The 16250-nt window shown below is 44.1% G+C and overlaps 1 protein-coding gene across 2 annotated transcripts; it reads right to left on the reverse strand.

Moving 5' to 3' along the window:
- Window positions 1–501: 501 nt before the first annotated feature.
- Window positions 502–14062, reverse strand: NICOL1 (NELL2 interacting cell ontogeny regulator 1). Of its 2 annotated transcripts, none has more exons than XM_009911803.2 (4): window positions 13943–14062; window positions 13608–13765; window positions 6723–6811; window positions 502–2815 (listed from the first exon to the last, which is right to left on the reverse strand). In XM_009911803.2, the coding sequence occupies exons 2-4, from the start codon at window positions 13738–13740 to the stop codon at window positions 2750–2752; spliced, it is 288 nt and encodes a 95-aa protein (XP_009910105.1). In that variant the 5' UTR covers window positions 13741–13765; window positions 13943–14062; the 3' UTR covers window positions 502–2749. The 2 variants fall into 2 exon arrangements, with proteins under 2 accessions (XP_009910105.1, XP_069651413.1); XM_069795312.1 differs by lacking the exon at window positions 13943–14062 and adding an exon at window positions 13875–13896.
- Between the last annotated feature and the right edge of the window lie 2188 nt (window positions 14063–16250).

Raw genomic sequence — 16250 nt, forward strand, 5'->3', positions numbered from 1 at the left:
GAGAACTGCCTTGGCTCCGCAGCAAAACAGTGCTGGAAGTGTTGTGCGGGAAAACAGACTTTCTGCTTTAAGGCCTTCTGCAATTAAATTATTTTGTAAAATACACAGTTTCTTCTAGCAAGTGGAGACTCAAGGGGGTTCTGAATTTAAATTAACTTCATGAGCAGTAATAAATTAAAACTATGTAGATGAATTTTCATTCTTCATGCCATCCAGCAATCATAAGGAGCTTTATCACAACAACTAAGTACAGAGTACAGGATCCTTAAAAAAGCTCACAAAAATCATTGCAGTAGTTTTAATTTCGAAAAAAGAGTGAGTTCAATCTTATACTTCAGCAGATAGGAATACATTCATAAATTTAGCCCAAATACAAGATTTCTTTATTTTTTTATTCAAAATAGCATTTTTTCTCTGTGGATTTTCCACCTAATTAAAGACCAGATATTTATTAATACATAAGCACTATCATTTTTCAAATCAGTAACAAAGCACACCAAATACTATAATACATCTTGCCCTTTTATTGTATTGTATTGTAGATAAAGAGGAATACATACAGAATAATCACTGCCCTCACAACCATAAAGATGCAGTGTCACTCTGATCCCTTTGGGAGTCACAGAACATCCACTTGTCATTCATTCCACCTTTTTATTGTAACAAGCTGCATATATCAAAACTCAGCTGTGAGCAACCATTTTTCTAAATAAAACCAAACACAGCCAAAAAACCAGTGCTTGCTGACAGGACTTTGCAAGATTCTTAAGGTACCAGCAGAATAAGCATGCACAAGAGCAATTCAAAACCATAGACATGCTGCCCCCTGAAAAGGTGAGCTGTGCTGGAAAATTCACATGTTCAGTGCTGGAACTCCATCTCCTGCAAAAAGCTAACTCAAAGTCTGTGCATTACTTTGGTTCAAATCTAAGTGGGAGTAAAGTAACCTAAGGTTGGCATTTTGCAAAGGGGTTGTGTTAAACCTATTGTTTTATCTGTAAAATAAAATATAGTCTATGATAAGAACCTCTATTGCTTCCCATCAGTCAGTTACCAGTGCTACAGTGGAGTGTAATGCTACTAGAAGCAATGTGTTGCTGTGTCATGCTGCTTCTCTTTTATACAGACTAGGTCCTAATGACCTATAAAGGGTTTTTCTAGAATACTACAAAGGACAAAGCAAATTTCCTACTTGAAATGCAGGTGCAAGGAAGCTTTTCCTTTCTGAGAACCACATGCCTTTCAAACAACTTTGGCAGAGCACATGGTAATACACTCCTTTGTGTTATTGAGTATGACTGCACACAAAATAGTAAGTTGGCAGTGGGTCACAGTTCCCTATTTCCCTGTGCCTAATGTGGTAGATAAAATGGGAGAGAAGCAGTTTAGAAACATACAGATAGCTACCATCATAACTTACTGAGCAGTCTGACAGCAAAATATGCGCCACTTACAGGAAGAGAGACATATTAATAAGAATTGGTAAAATTACTTTGAAAACCACTGCTGTTGATACTGCTCCCATACTCTTGTTTGTATAAAAGTTTCTAGACTGTACATAGATGCCCTAGCTGATACACAAATCTATTAATTATACTTTGGGGATGATATTTTAAGCCCTATGAAAAATCTATTGTTATCTACAAGAACTTTCCACTGGGGCCATTTTCTGCTCTCCTCCCCAAAACAAAGGAAAAAAATGAAAACTATGAGAAAGGATTTGCTATTCTTTTTCAAAGAGTAACAAGGCGCAATCTTGTCTACTACTACTACTACACTGCCTAAATTGTTTTGCTCTCTTTTGCCTCACACTGACTGCAGCAGGAATATTAATAGTATCAGCACTGTAACCCACCTCTATGGAGTGTAAAGTCCATGCAAGAGCTATGGCCTGTTATGGAAGAACTTAAATATTTCTCAAAATACAGTTTGCAGGAGACTCCTGGGCATGTAGGCGTTTTGTAGGCTCTCTGCCAAAACTCTCTGTAGAGGCCAGTTTGAGTGGTTCAATCCAGTATGTGATTTGCTTAATGAAAGACACTTCTCCAGAAGATTTTGGCAGACGCAATCAGTTCAATTGCCAGGCAGTATTCATGTGATTACAAATGATACTGATCACATTAGGTACTTAATAAATCTCTCCAAAAAGATCACAGCTACTGTGTGGCTCTGAAGAAATTTAAATTGTGATACAGATTACTGTGTTTGCTGTGCACTGGACTATTGATACAATTGGGAATAAATACCTTCCTTGGACTGCCAAGCAGTCAGTGACAACTACTAATTTCTACATAAAGCCATGACTGCTTGTTTGTAAATGTTTAGCTATGCATCATTGCAAAGCGGCTTCCTTTTCATGTTAGGGATACATCCTACCATAAATATATTAAAGAATTCAACTCCACTGACTTTCACAGATCTATGCCAATTCACATGTGCTGAGGGCTTGGCCTGAGAGTCCAAGGACAATTTTTGGCTTGAAATAGAAGAAAAGTGAGATGCTGTCCTTGCATAAAACCCATGAGCTAGACTTTGGCACTGTTTCTTCTGTTGACATTTCAGCAGATGCAATATCACATACAGTAATGATAAAACACATCAAAGCAAAAATGATCTGAGCTGTACCTGTTCGGAAAAAAATACTTTTCCTTGCATCATGGCACAACTTGCACTCTGTATCTTCCTGTAATTTATTGAACAGCATTTTAAAAATGAATAAATGTCCATTGGCCGAATCCCAGTGCTCATTTCAGTGTATTGCATGAAAGCAATCACACAGGCCTCTCTTTTCTGCTCTCAGGAGGAGGGTTTCTGTCTGCAAAAAAACATGAAATCAAAGAACTGAATATATCAGTTTAAAAAAGTATATAATTGATTAGACCTAATCCTTCCACACAGCTGTAGCCAAGGTGCTTTGCTGAGTGAAAAATCATAGTTATTAGTGCTGGTTTTCATCCAGGAATAGTGATGAAATAAGTATATTCAGAACAAAGATGCATGGAGAGTATTTTTATAGTTAAAATGTTTCATTTTCACAGTTAACTTCTAGGGAGTAGGCTGTCAAAATTATTAAAGTGTCCTTTATAAATGCTGAGAAAAAATCCACTTTCAACAGCACTGCTCTTAATTCCTTTGCAGTGATTGATGGCTTCCTGTTGACGATGTCTTCAGTACTGTATAATTTAATTGCACCAGATAGCATGTGCTGAGGAGCCAGTTGTGCTCTCAGTTACACTGCTGTTTCTTTAGAATAACTCTGTGTTTAATCCAGCTGTCAGTCTAACCTTGTTGTCTGAAACACATAATCTTTCACGGCAGACCTAGACCTGAGTTTGTGGCTCCTATTTTAACCTGAGTTGATTTACTGACAGTTGCCTTATTATCAACTCCTTTTGGAGCCATGCCCCCAGAACTCCATCAAAAGCTTAAAAACCATCCTCTGTATACATCATTTAAAATTACTTGCTCTTGTTTTTTGGAGTGCCTTAGTGGAAAAGCATTTCCAAGCTTTTTTTCTCTGTATCCAGGGGAAAAAAAATTAACTTCAGATCCTCAAAGATATTTAAGTATCATCTATTTAGTTATGATCAAATCACTTAATTTGTGGGTCCTGGTCTCACTTTTTGAGAAACAAAGGCTGACTTTCTCAAATGGCACCATCATTTCAGAAGCTGAGACTCTTGCAAGATGCAAAATAAAACTGTTAGTGCAAGCAACTCACATTAGCAAGCACAATTGTGACTGAAGAAAAAATTCTTCCTGAGCATATCTTGTGGTTTTCACCCTGTGGTCTGTGGTCCTTTACACAGTTTGTAGACTGACTGAAGAGTTTCTTGAGGGGAAATAAAAGTTACCAAGCTTAAATTCACCATGAATGGGTTTTCTGTCTGCACTGGAAAAAAAAACCATTAAAGGTTGAAAACCACTTGTTAACAAATTGTCTCAAAGCTCTGTGAAACAACAAGGTCTTCAGCCTGCTGGTGTTCCTCTGACATGATACCTCCCGAAAATTAGAAACAGCAAAGGGCTAATTAACAAAGACTCACAGTTTCCAAAGGAGTAGCTGGGCACTTCTACCTGGGGACCTGCTCTGGCTTGCTTGGCCAGCAGCACCTCTGTCCCCCAGCAGTTCCCACTCTCTACTACTCATTTCTTGTTCTCAGACTGCAAGATTTTGCAGGGAGAGGCTGTTTCAGAACTGCTTTTCCCTCCCCTCCACAGCACTCTATCCTTTTCACCTCAAACAAAAAATCCACCTTTGCATTAAAGAGTACTTGTTCACTTCCCTTGTCTGCTTTCACTTATCGGCTTAGTGCAATGGCAGGCGTTATTAAACACTGCTCCTCGCTTGTACGATGAAATCTTGGATGAGTGAATGCTCTCATTGTTGAAAGCCCAGTAGAAATCATAGAATCATCTTAACATCAAACAGCCTTACTGGGTTTCACTGTTATGCCAACAAGCTGTCACTGTACCACAAACCCTGCCTAGGCGTCACTCATGACTATTTACAGGCAGGAAGAGTAGCTCTAGGAGCATTTGACTGTAAACTGAAAGACTATGAAAGAGAAGCATCAATTACAAAAATTAATTGCGGCCCTGTTGGCATTGGCTTAGAAAGTCCCTGATAGGAACAGTCTAGCATGGGGCTTGCCCTTGTAACAACAACTTTCAAGACTCAGGAGTTGTTGAACGAAGTTACCTGTGTGTAAAACTTGAGAAACTATAGTTAGTCAGCATGAGCATGGAGCCAAGCACCAGCGGTTGAGTAGGGATACAGAGGCTGTATCTTTCAGAGAACAGAAGGCCACAGTGTGCCATTTGTAGGGCCCTGGCCACTGCATTTCACTTTAGTATCTCTGCATCATTCAATAATTTGTATTTAACTAAAGCATCTCTTCCAGAAAGGCCTTTGGAGTCTCAATCCAAAGGCTGGAAAAGATGGACAGTAACATACCCTTTCTTTACTAGTAGTATTAAACTCTAAGAGCTGTCAAAGGGTAAGCGATGTTCCAGATAACTGGTTACGTTTGTTTTGGTGATGCGCTGTTCCTATATCCCTTGTTCTGTAATACTGAGAGCTGTCTGAATCACTGCCTTGGCATCACAGGCCTGTCCAGGTCCTCACAGAGACAGAAGCTTATCTTGCAGCGCTCTAGGACCAGCTTCTCCCTTTATATTCTGCCTCACCTCTTACAAGACAGCATTGCTCTCTCATGGGTTGTATTCCCACTCCACTCTACAAATAGAATAGCCAACACAGATACATCTGAATATCCTGTAAGTGGGATTAAGGAATTGTACTGCCTCTATTGCATTCAAAAAAAATCTTCCCAGTGCAGCTTAGCCAGAAATTTAGGACCTCCTTTAACTTCCCATGTAAAGTCTGGTGACAGTATAAGAACCACCACAGCTGCAATTGCACATGGTCTTCCAGTGTCATGTGTAGGTACAAAACACTTCAGCTGAACTAATCCAAACAGGTGAAACCCCACTACGCACCAGAACAGCCCAGCACAGCTGCTGGAGGTAAAGCCCATCTATTCACAGTCTGACACTTAACAGTTACTTAGTATTACACTAGTGCATGGGAAACTTTTGCAATGTAACCCTTTTGCAATGTACTGCGCTGAGAGCTCTGCCCTAATCAGTTCGCTATTGATAGCTCAAGAAAGCTAAAGTTACTCCAGCCTTATTGTGTGGGGTCCTACATGATTGCCCAAGGTCACAAGAAACCAAAGGCAAAGCAATGTAATTGCCCTTCTGTCTTATAGTTTGAGACACATAATTGATTTACATCTCTCTGGCTGACTCTGCTGTGAATGACAATTTGAGCAGAGCATGACTCTAGAGGAACAAGGAGCTCTTCTCACCTGCCAACAGAGACAGCACTGGCCACAGGCACTGAGCGGGCACCTAAAGGAACTGGGTGATGTGGCTGTGAACTGGTTGCACTCACCACAAGTTGCTTTACTGTCATGTTTCCAGTGTGAATGGAGCTGTTAGGGAAGGAGAGGTAGGACAAGACATACATGGGGGGCCTTTATTAGAGGTGAGAGACCTCCTGCCCCTTGCAAACTTCAGGCAGCATGGGAACCGCTGTGGTAAGTCCTACCCCAGTTAGTGTTTGTGCGTATTTATGAACCTACATACATATGCATTGTTAAAATCAGGGCATTTAACACACCCTCATTTTTTGTTCATTAGCACCTCTGCAGCACAAGACCAGCATGTGAAGTTGCAAAATGCCCTGTGTGCTGTGATAACTACTGGAGAAATTTCCTTCCCCCTTTTTCATGGAGTATCGATCCAGGAGCAAGGAATATATGTGCTTCCCTTTCCCCTGCCTGCCACCTTCTTGCTCTCCAGTTCACTTTCTGCTCCTGCTCACTGAACAGTCAGCCCATAGCTCAGAAGCAGTGCTGTGAGATAAAGAGTAAATAATTTTTCTTGTTCTTCTCTCCCTTTATACATCTTCTTTCTTTCTCTATTTGATGCAGGGACTGTCTGGGGTAATTCTTCAGCCTGTTATGCAAGAAGTCTGACTAGATGATCTTTAATGAACCTCTCCAGCCTGTGAAAAATAATCTGTACTTGGTAAAATCCTATTTGCTGAAATGGAATTGAGTCAGCAGAGATGTCATGTCTGCTGTACACAGACAGGCAGACCTGGCCACTTGGAGATAAAGGCTAAGTAAAAGCATTTCTATAGAAACACATACCCGCGTGTCTAGATTATACGCCGTCTTCTTTAAATCCTGCAACGCCCTCTGCATGAACTCAAACGCATGGCAGTCAACACAGGGACGACCTGGAAAAAGGTACAGAAGAAGACATCACTGTCACAGCATGACATTTGGAGTGTGGCAGTACAGAGAGGGACTACTCAGAGACCTTGCAACGCCAGGAAAAAAAAAAATCTTACCAGGCACGCACACTTGCATATGTACAAAGTTAGCCCTGCCTGTGGACAGGGCTGCATCTATTCTTGTGCAAACGTGTAAGGACCAGCAAAAACACAAGAGCATTTTGCTGTGTATGCTTTTCTGAACATAGCCTAGGCTTGATTCTGCCTGGTGCTGTGTGCCTTCAGCCCCCAGCCCATCCCCTTAAAATGGAAAACCTCAAAACTTCTCAGACATGGGTTAATTCTCAAATGATACCCTGAGAATAGCAGTTTGCAGTGGTTCAGGAATCAGACAGGCAGGTCTGTTTTTACAGGAGCTCTTACAGAGCAGCTTGGCAAGGGACAGTGCCAGATCTGTATTTGCTTCCTTTCACCTGCTGCTGTATTTTTTCTCTGCCAGGAATGCAAAGCATCCCACTGGCTCTGCAGCTGGTGCCAGTGTGTGCACAGAGAGGGGCAGGGCAAGAAAAAGGCAGAGAAGAGGAGGAGGAAGGGACTGGACAACTAAAATGGCTCACTTGTGGACCTGGGCATTTCTGCTCTGCCAGGATTCACCTTGCACTAATCTCAGGCCCTTTCATTCAGTTACAGAGTTAATGAAGTGTGGATTTTCAGAAGAAATTGCAGATACTGGAGGAGATGCAGGGGGAACGGGGAGAGAGGGCATTTGACATTGATCACAGAGCCCCCATGTTGCGGGGGGTGCTGAAATCCTTGTCCACAGGCAGCCACGTGTGCTGCTCTGACAAAGCAAAGAGGTGCAAAGCTGCTGCTGAGATAGATAGCTGGGGAGCTGCCTGGAGCCAGGGACCTGCTGTGCGGCACTGCAGCACCCTGTGCTTGGCACCCTGCTGCCAACATGGACTTCTGAGTTGGGCCTGACGGAAGGGAGCAGCCAGAGTGCTTCTCGGTCCCCAGCAAGCCTCTTCGGGACTTTGACCTGTTTGGGAGGTGCTTCTCTCTGACCCATCCTCCTCCATCTCCTCTCCATGCAGCTGACATCTCAGGGAAACCCAGGGATCAAGCCAGGGATTTAATTCCAGGGATGTGGGGAGATGCAAAGTCCCCACCTCTGTAAGAACAGCATAACTCATGAAGTCTCTCTCTCCAGGCCTGAGAGGATTAGCGACAGGATGGTTTTGAGCACATCTTAAAGATACTCAACCCCCTCCTGTTTTCAGTATTTCAGTAATTTAATTGTTTTCACTTCAGATCATGGAGCAGAACCCTTAGAAAGAAGCTGCACCCTCAGCCTGCTGTCAGCAAATCCATCATTCACTTGGTGCCGTGGCCTGCTCCCTGTCCTTGCTGTGGTCTTCTCGGAAAGCACCTGCCCTGGCTCCACCTCAGTGAAGCGCTGCATACCCTGAAGTGCTGGTCACTAAAGTGTTCTCAAAATCAGAACTTGATAGAGAGAAAACAAACTTCAGGTTATAAATGAATGTGCTCTGGCATAAATGAATCTCCTGCTCTGGCAGTGTGGAGAAAGCATCTTTGAGGACAGCCATGAATTCCATAGTCAGTCACTGTCTGCCACCCAGGAAGCCTTCCCAGGCCTTCATGAAGGCCATGGCTGTGTGGGATCATTCACTGGTATTTATGGCAGCCAAGCCCTCCTACGTGGAGGGGAAGGTACTAGTGCTACGGCACAACCGTGCCAAGTGGTTATTTCACTTCTGCCACCTCCATGAAAGCAGGTGCCCTGGCATCAAAGCAGCTTCTGCAGGGAAGTGGTGGTGGCACTGAGGACACCTGCCTGTGCAGCTCTGTGTGTCCTGGATCAGCACGTGCGAAGCTCCTAACTTCTCTGGCACAGAGCTGGCAATACTCTTCAAAGCCGCAGTGCAGAAGCAGCCAGTTTCGCCACATAGTGGGGTATTCACTCTCTAATCTAGTTTCCTGGGCTGTCCTCCTTGGTGGAGGGTCCTTCTCCAGGCACAGCTGTCTCTGGGTCAGGTTAGCACCCCTGCCTGCTGGCAGCTAGCAGCCCTGCAGCACTGGCAGTGGGAGAGCTCGTGGGATTCCTCCAACCAGCTATATCCCGGGATGGGATGCATCATTTTGACTTACAGTGGCACAGAGAGGACTCACTGAAGCAGCACCACTGGCAGATGGGAGGACAGCTGTATCTGGGAGGAGGTGACAAATGGCTAGGGAGGTGACCGGCTATAAACTTTTCCACCCATGCAGCCCTGCAGAGCACACATCTGTTCAGCACTTTGGGGACTGAACTAGAGCAGTGCTGATCTCTCCGTCAAGCATCTTGCACTAGCACAGAGCAACTTGAATGCAAATAAAATAGGGGCAATACCCCACTACCGGGAAAGCCTATAGCCACAGCTGGACTTTTACCAGCAGAGCTGCCCAAGTCCTGACTTTAACTGGGTTTTTAAACTATTATTCCAGCCAGACTCTCGCAGTAGCCAAGAGCAGATACTTAAGGAAGATATAAGAATAAGCCTCTAGCAATGTTCTTCTAGCCTACCAAGAGGCTGGAGCATAGCCTGAGCCTGGCTGGTGTCTCTACATCTGATAAGCCCTCCATGAATTTTTCTCATGTTAATTTGCCCTGTTGCTTCCTGAATCCATGTAAACTTTTGACATCTAGAGTATCCTGTGGCAATGAGTTCCACAGCTCAGTTCTTCAGTGAGTGAACAGAACACCATTCTTGTCTCCTCTGAAGGTAACATCTGCTGCTTTCATGTCCTACCTCTAATTTTTGCAGTGGAAGAGAGAGTTATGAAATATTCACCGTCTTTGTCCCACTTACGACTTTGCTGCTTTCCATCACTCCCTGCCTCGGTGTCTCCTTTCCAGACTGAAGAACTGGGCTGGTAAGCTGGCCTATCTAGCTGGACTTAATCTCTCTTCATGCTCACAATATTTTCAGTAGGATGCCCATGGACATTTCCCCAACATAACGATGTCTAAGGGTCTGTTTTCACAAAGGCTTTAAACAAATCTAAATACGTGCTGTTGCCAATAGGAGCAATCCCACCCTGCTTTCTGTCCTTGGCTATGTGTTCCCACACCTTCCCTTGCTCACACCAGGAGTGACCATGCAGTTGCTCAGTCAGGTGGATCACTGATTTTTTTTTTCTCCAGATCAGATCCTGAATGCCCAAGTTCTGGGGCCAGAAATAGGGCAAGGACTGGAGGCCAGGTTATGGGGAGGAGAAGGGCAGGGGCAGCATAAGCTTACATCAGCTTAAAGCAATCATGAAACCAAACCTTAAGTCACATCATAGCAAAGTACAGCAGAGTGCTATTAATTCCTTGCTGACAGCTGGGAACAGAATATCATTCATAGGGGGACTTAACAGGTTTGTGGATTAACATAATGAGAATTATCAAGAGTCAGCTATAATTCTTTAAATGGGTCCTGTCAGCATGAAGACTGTATGTGTCTTTGTGTGTTTGGGGAGGAATGGGGGAGGAGAGCTTAAAATATGTTTCTTGGCTTCTTCTTGGTGAAAAACTGGAACTGAAAGCACTGTGGAAGTCTAATTTACTTTCCCTCATATGCACATGGCGTTTAGTCTTTGTATTTCATGCACCTTGGCTAATGAAAACAGACTGACCAGCTTCTGTTCTTCAAATTCCACATTTCAGCTTTCACAGTGGGTGATCCGTGCTATGAATGCAATGGGAGGTTGGGGAAATTACTTAATTTTTTTTAGTGGATTGCACTGAACTTTAAAGAAAATAATCCGCAAACATTAGTAATGCCACTCCATACTTGAACAGTCTTTTGCATATGCAAAGTGCTGTGTATAAAGTATAAGGACATGATTAATCACTGCTAATTAGCATTATTCATAAAAAGCTGGGCCTGGCTCTCTGACTGGCAGAAAGTATGCCAAGTGGAGAGCAGGTGATGGTACCCCAGCCAGATATCGGTGCCACACACAGGGCAGGATGTCTCTGTAAAGCTAAGAACTCTGACTCGCTCTCCTACTTCTCTCCTGTGACTCCTGCACCTCCCACACTTGCACAAGAGCATTGCGGCCCCTCTCCTGCTGCAGGAGGGACACATCTCCCACCACGTGGGAGAGAGGCTGTAGTGCTGTGCGGTCTGTGAGGGATTGTTCCTGCTAAAGGCATGTTCCCAGTCCCATGTCACACACCTGGGAACAGAGAAAAGCATCAAGCATCACGCTGGTCTGCCCTGCAGAAGGACACTTAGTATGGTCCATGTACATCATATATCCCTGTCAAGAACATGTGCTAGAGCCCCCCTTTTCTCGCTGGGCCGCTCAGGATCCTACAACCACCAGTTTACCTGGGCTGACAGTATGGACTTAAGTGCCAGCAACAGGGAAGGTGTGCGCCCGTGCTGCAGTAGCACTGCCCCCAAAATGGGTCAGTGCCTAGGAAGATGAACTCCTTGATGACAGTCAGTGGAGCTGACATCAAGCAGGGAAAGATCCGGGAATGTCTGTACTAGATCACATCAAAGGTCTGCCTGTCCTAGTGTCCTGTCTCCCATGAGCTACATCTCTTGTAGCACATTAAAAGTGTCTAGAAGCATTCCCAAGCTTTGAGAGTAGCTGGCATGAGACAGCTTATCTCTGGAACAGTAAACTCTGTCTTCCAGATAGGCAATTGGCCTCCTGTCATGGACAAAAGTGTTCCAGGGACCATCCTAGCGGGTTACTAGTACAGTCACATCCCCACACCAGGAACATCCATGGGCACTGGTTATAGTCGTGACCTTCATGGCCAGCAATGGATGCCTGTGAAAGAGCATAAGAACAGGGCAAGTATGAAGGGATGTGTCCCCAAAGACCCTCCCGGGCCTCAGGAATATGCTGAGGCAGCTCCTGAGCCAGAAGAACTGCTGCTGTATCTAACAGCCCTTTCTAAGACTTTTTTCCTTGAGTTTACCCAATCAGTTCTCCAATCCCATGCAAACTTTTAGCATCCACAGTGTACTAAGGGAGGAGCTCCACAGGTTTACTATCAGGAAGAGCCCTGATGGGCAAAGGAAAGTACCTGGAGCACTTAGCAGCTATGCAGCACTCTCTCGACAAGAGGCTGATTAGGAGCATCCCGAGTTCCTTGTTGCTTTAAAACTCTGTCTCTGCAGCAGCGTGACAGCGTGAACAATTTACCATTCATGATCAGCTGAGAGTCTTCCTCCTGGCTTGGCCTCAGACATAAATACCATTATGCATTCATAGCAATGCTACCAGCCTCCATTACTCCGGACAGAGCAGCATGTCTCTGCAGAAACACTGGCCACAGAAACACTGACCTGCCCTTCATTCCTCACTCTCACATGGAGGAGTAAGACAAGACAAGACATGGAATCTTCCTCAAGGGCTCTTCAGGGGACTTCAGTAGCCTGGCCAGAAGATATCAGAAAGATAACTCCTTGAGACTGGCGTCAGAGACCCTGGCCAATGGTTTTAGTCTACAGATAAAATGGGAGTTTCCACTACACAAGTGGAACAAAGAACCACTATATACTTCTTCCTCAAAATATGTTGACTTGCCTCTGCTAACACAGACACATAAAGGGCACATATAATTTATTTTTCAAGCATGATTTTCTCCTTGAGGAGACAAAATGGACTACTTGTCACAAAACTTATTAAAATTAATTAATGCCTAGAAAACAAACACACAAAAATAGAGATGAGGTCTGTTTTAGAACAGACCCAAACTTAGCATTAATTTAAAAAGAAGAGAATGGAAAAAGAAAGGAATTCAAGATGTAAGTCCTGTAGAGACAAAAACACATAGGTGTATTTGAAAACTAGTAATGGAATTATAGGAGAATAAAATGCAGTGACAAATCAGGTCTTGTATTAAATATTTTAGCAGTTATATAAAAAGATACCTGTGATACAAAGTAAGCATGACTAAGAAGTAGAGATTGGTTTGTATGCAATTACCTTCCTTTTTTTTTCTCTGAGAGGATATTTTAAGTTTCTAATGAGTGGCTACTTCCCACCTGCTGTCACCAAAACGCCCCGAGAACATTGACTCCATCCCCTAATATCTGAACTATTGCCTCATTTTGGAGCTGAGAAAGTTCAACTAGAGACTTGCTCAGAATGACAGAGGAGCTGTGATCCAAATTCAAGAGCTCCCAGCTCCATGGTGTGCTCAAGCCAGTCTGTCATATTTATTTATTTTTTAGCTTTGCAGAATAGCAGCAGGATTTCAGAAATCTATATATGCTTTACAAGTACACTGTTTGGGTCAACTTCCCCTGTGTCAATCTGTAGTAGTTACAGGAAAGTTGAACTTGAACTGTTGTTCCAACTAAATACTAAAATAAGCAAAATGTAATGCCCTAGCAGAAATAAACAGAAATTTCCTTCTAACAATATCCAGACTATCAAGGACATCATATGTATTGTGGCAAATCTGGAAACGAAACTTTCGAGAAGCAGATCTGAAAGACCTACAGTCAAAGAGCTTTAAAACCAGCTTCAGTGAAAATTACAATATGCAGTTACTATTTTTTCCTAAATAACTACTTATCCTTTGCTTGCCCGCTGTTTTTATAAGCGTTGTTTTCATGTGCTTTGCTGACACGTTACAAATTCATCATTACTCCCTCGCTAATAAGGCAATGCAGCGTTCCCCTGGAGCTTAAGGTCTGTGTGGCTGCTGTGGGTTAAGCGGAGGAAAGCAAGCGGGACGCGGTGCAGCAGGAGGGCACGAGTGCCCACGGCGGGTACGTACTTTCTGCAGGAATGACACTCCCAGAGTCCTGGCTGGCCCCCACAAGCCTCACGCTGAGCAGGCCAACCACCGAGATGAACGGGATGGCCACACGCATCACCCTCCAGACAGACGGCAACGCCATTACTCTCATCAATAATTCAAGCTATCTTCCCTGCCTGAAACGAGGAGAAATAAAGAAAATCAGCGGTTTGTTGCCAGCATGCTGCCCACAAAGAAGTGGACCGGGCGTGATAAGCACAGACCCGCATGCACACGCAAACCCACATGCACACATCACTGCAGCGACACGCCACGGGCTTGCGATGCACCCCAAGGACCAGTTTGCCAAGTACCTGATCTTTCTCTTCGCGTGTGTGCCAGACCCTTGGAGCAGCTGTAGCGAGCAGGCGAGGCTCCAGCAGCCACTCTGAGCATGCGTCCCCTCCGCATCCCCCCTTCCCTGATTAGGGTCATTGCCATGGAGATTTGCTATAGCAACACTGAAAAATTGGAGCTGCCAAGCGAAGAAGAAGATTTAAAGGGACCACAATGTGGTGGGTGGTCAGTGCTGTACTCCTCCCCTGTCTCTGCTCCTCGAAGGCCATGTCCTCTCCTTGGGGAACACCGGCTGCTGCCACCCACGCAAGAGGGTCTTCAACAATTTTTGTGTTTGTTGCTTTTATTCCCAAAGGGGCTGTGCTGAAATATGCAGCTCCCATCCCTTGCTTTATGTGTAACTCACTTAAAGTGAGATTTTGTTCCAGGAGGTTTCAAATGAGATGAAAACTCGGAAGTTTGCTTGGAAAAATAGAGATGCAGGGCCTGTTGATAGCACCCCACTCTCTGGGGAAGACTCCATTATGGCCTTCCTTGAACTCCACTGAAAACAAAGCCTTGTGGACAACAGCAACATCGGCACATGAGCCAACCAGGAATATGGATCCTGCACGGCATCACACTAGGTAACCATGATAACAGCCCAGACAAAACCTATGCACTGCAGAAGTTTAAGGATGCTTGCTTCAAGCTCCACTCTTGATCTGGGATTTTGCTAATAGGCTGTGTCCTGACAAAGCTCAAGCATGAGCCCTCCTGGATAGGGCATCTCCATAAGTAACTGGGTGAAATCAAGCATTCAGAAAGTGGAGGTAATACCTTTTGGAAAAGAGAGAGAGAGAGATGCTCTCAACACCTGGTTGCCGTAGACCATGGTTAAAGACTCATCTTGCAACATATCTGTTCAATTCATGGCTTTTTCCTTCTCTCACAGGAGGACACTACCTCCTTTCACCAGGGAGCAGGCTCCAGCCTTCCTGGTTTGTACAGAATAACTAACCTGCCAGGCTGTGGAGGTATCGGCCTTCCTGGGCTGAGACACGATTAATCCCTGGCTTTCTTCAGCCCTAGGGACTGTCACCAGCAATGTACTCTGCTTCTATTTTACTTGTTCCTGTGGCTTCCTCAGAATTACCTCTTATATCCCTCATTTCAATGCTTATGCTTTTGGACGAGGTTAGTTTAAAAGTCATCTCGAAGGACTCCAGGCTCTTGACCACTTTCTGGCAAAGTAGAATTGCCTTGTGCATGCAAGAGAGCACGTTGCAGAGCGGCAGCCCAGAGTAGTGGAAGCAATTCCTACCAGAAAGACACATTAGGCAAATTTTTAGCCCAAAGTGCAACTGAAACTCAACTTCCCTTGCACGGAAGGCCCAACTGAATGTCTCAGGTGAGTCAGGGCACACGTGTGCACCAAAACGGCTCCACTGACTCTATGAGAAGCTGAGGCTCCTAATCCAAGCTCTGAAGTTGGATGCCTGAAGTGAGGTTGTGTGAGATGGCCCAGTTTAACATTGTTTGTCTCTTCACAGGCCTCAGATGCCTGTTAAAGGAGCAGCTCCGTAAAAGCCAGGATGTAATGGAAAAACATTGTACAGTTTGACTATACACTCATCTAGGGCTGGTCACATAGTCTAGCCCTGATCTGCAGTTTTAAATAACACCAAATGGAAATTTTGGCACAAAATCCAAACCTTACACTTCCATTCACCCTGGCATATGTGTTTCTTGCGCATACCCTCATTATGGTCCCACGGCCATATCATACATGAGCTTCAAGAAAAGGACAGAAAGGAATTGCCTACAGATGCAATAAACTTCTATAAGGTGTAAAGCACTGTTTGTTCTAATATTTTTTCAAAGTATCTAAATAGAGTCTTTTCTAAAATTATAACTATTTTGTAATCTTTTTCATAATTGCTTAGTCTTTTCAGTAGGTAGGTAGAACAAGCAGTACAACTCACAGTGAGGTAAGGAAAGGAATTTGACATCTCAGGGAGGAAGGGCAACCACAGAAGTAAGCAGAGGTGTTAGCCATCTTAAACAACTGTGGAAATTATAAAAGGGGATCAGAGCAGAGAACTTGGGAAAACTTGGAATACAGAGAAGCTGAAGGTCCTGAAACATGTCATTCCCAGGATGCCAAGACTCCAAGGATGCCTGCACATGGTTTTGTGATATCTTGTTATTAGGGTCTATATATCACAGCAAAGTTTTGCATAGTTTATGTGCATCCAATAAAGCTTCTCTGTGAGAGGATGGACTGTCTTGTCTTGGTTTCTGACTGCTCAACCACCCACTATCCAGACTTAACACTGTGATAGC

This window comes from Haliaeetus albicilla, chromosome 1 (genome assembly GCF_947461875.1).
Source record: "Haliaeetus albicilla chromosome 1, bHalAlb1.1, whole genome shotgun sequence".
In the NCBI taxonomy this organism is placed as follows: Eukaryota; Metazoa; Chordata; class Aves; order Accipitriformes; family Accipitridae; genus Haliaeetus; species Haliaeetus albicilla.

Coding starts and splice junctions, on each gene's coding strand:
- NICOL1 (XM_009911803.2), bottom strand. CDS start 13,740: ATGAGAGTAATGGCGTTGCCGTCTGTCTGGAGGGTGATGCGTGTGGCC. Junction 6,812..13,607: donor GAGTGTCATTCCTGCAGAAA/GTACGTACCCGC, acceptor ACCTTTTTCCAG/GTCGTCCCTGTGTTGACTGC. Junction 2,816..6,722: donor CGTATAATCTAGACACGCGG/GTATGTGTTTCT, acceptor GTTTTTTTGCAG/ACAGAAACCCTCCTCCTGAG.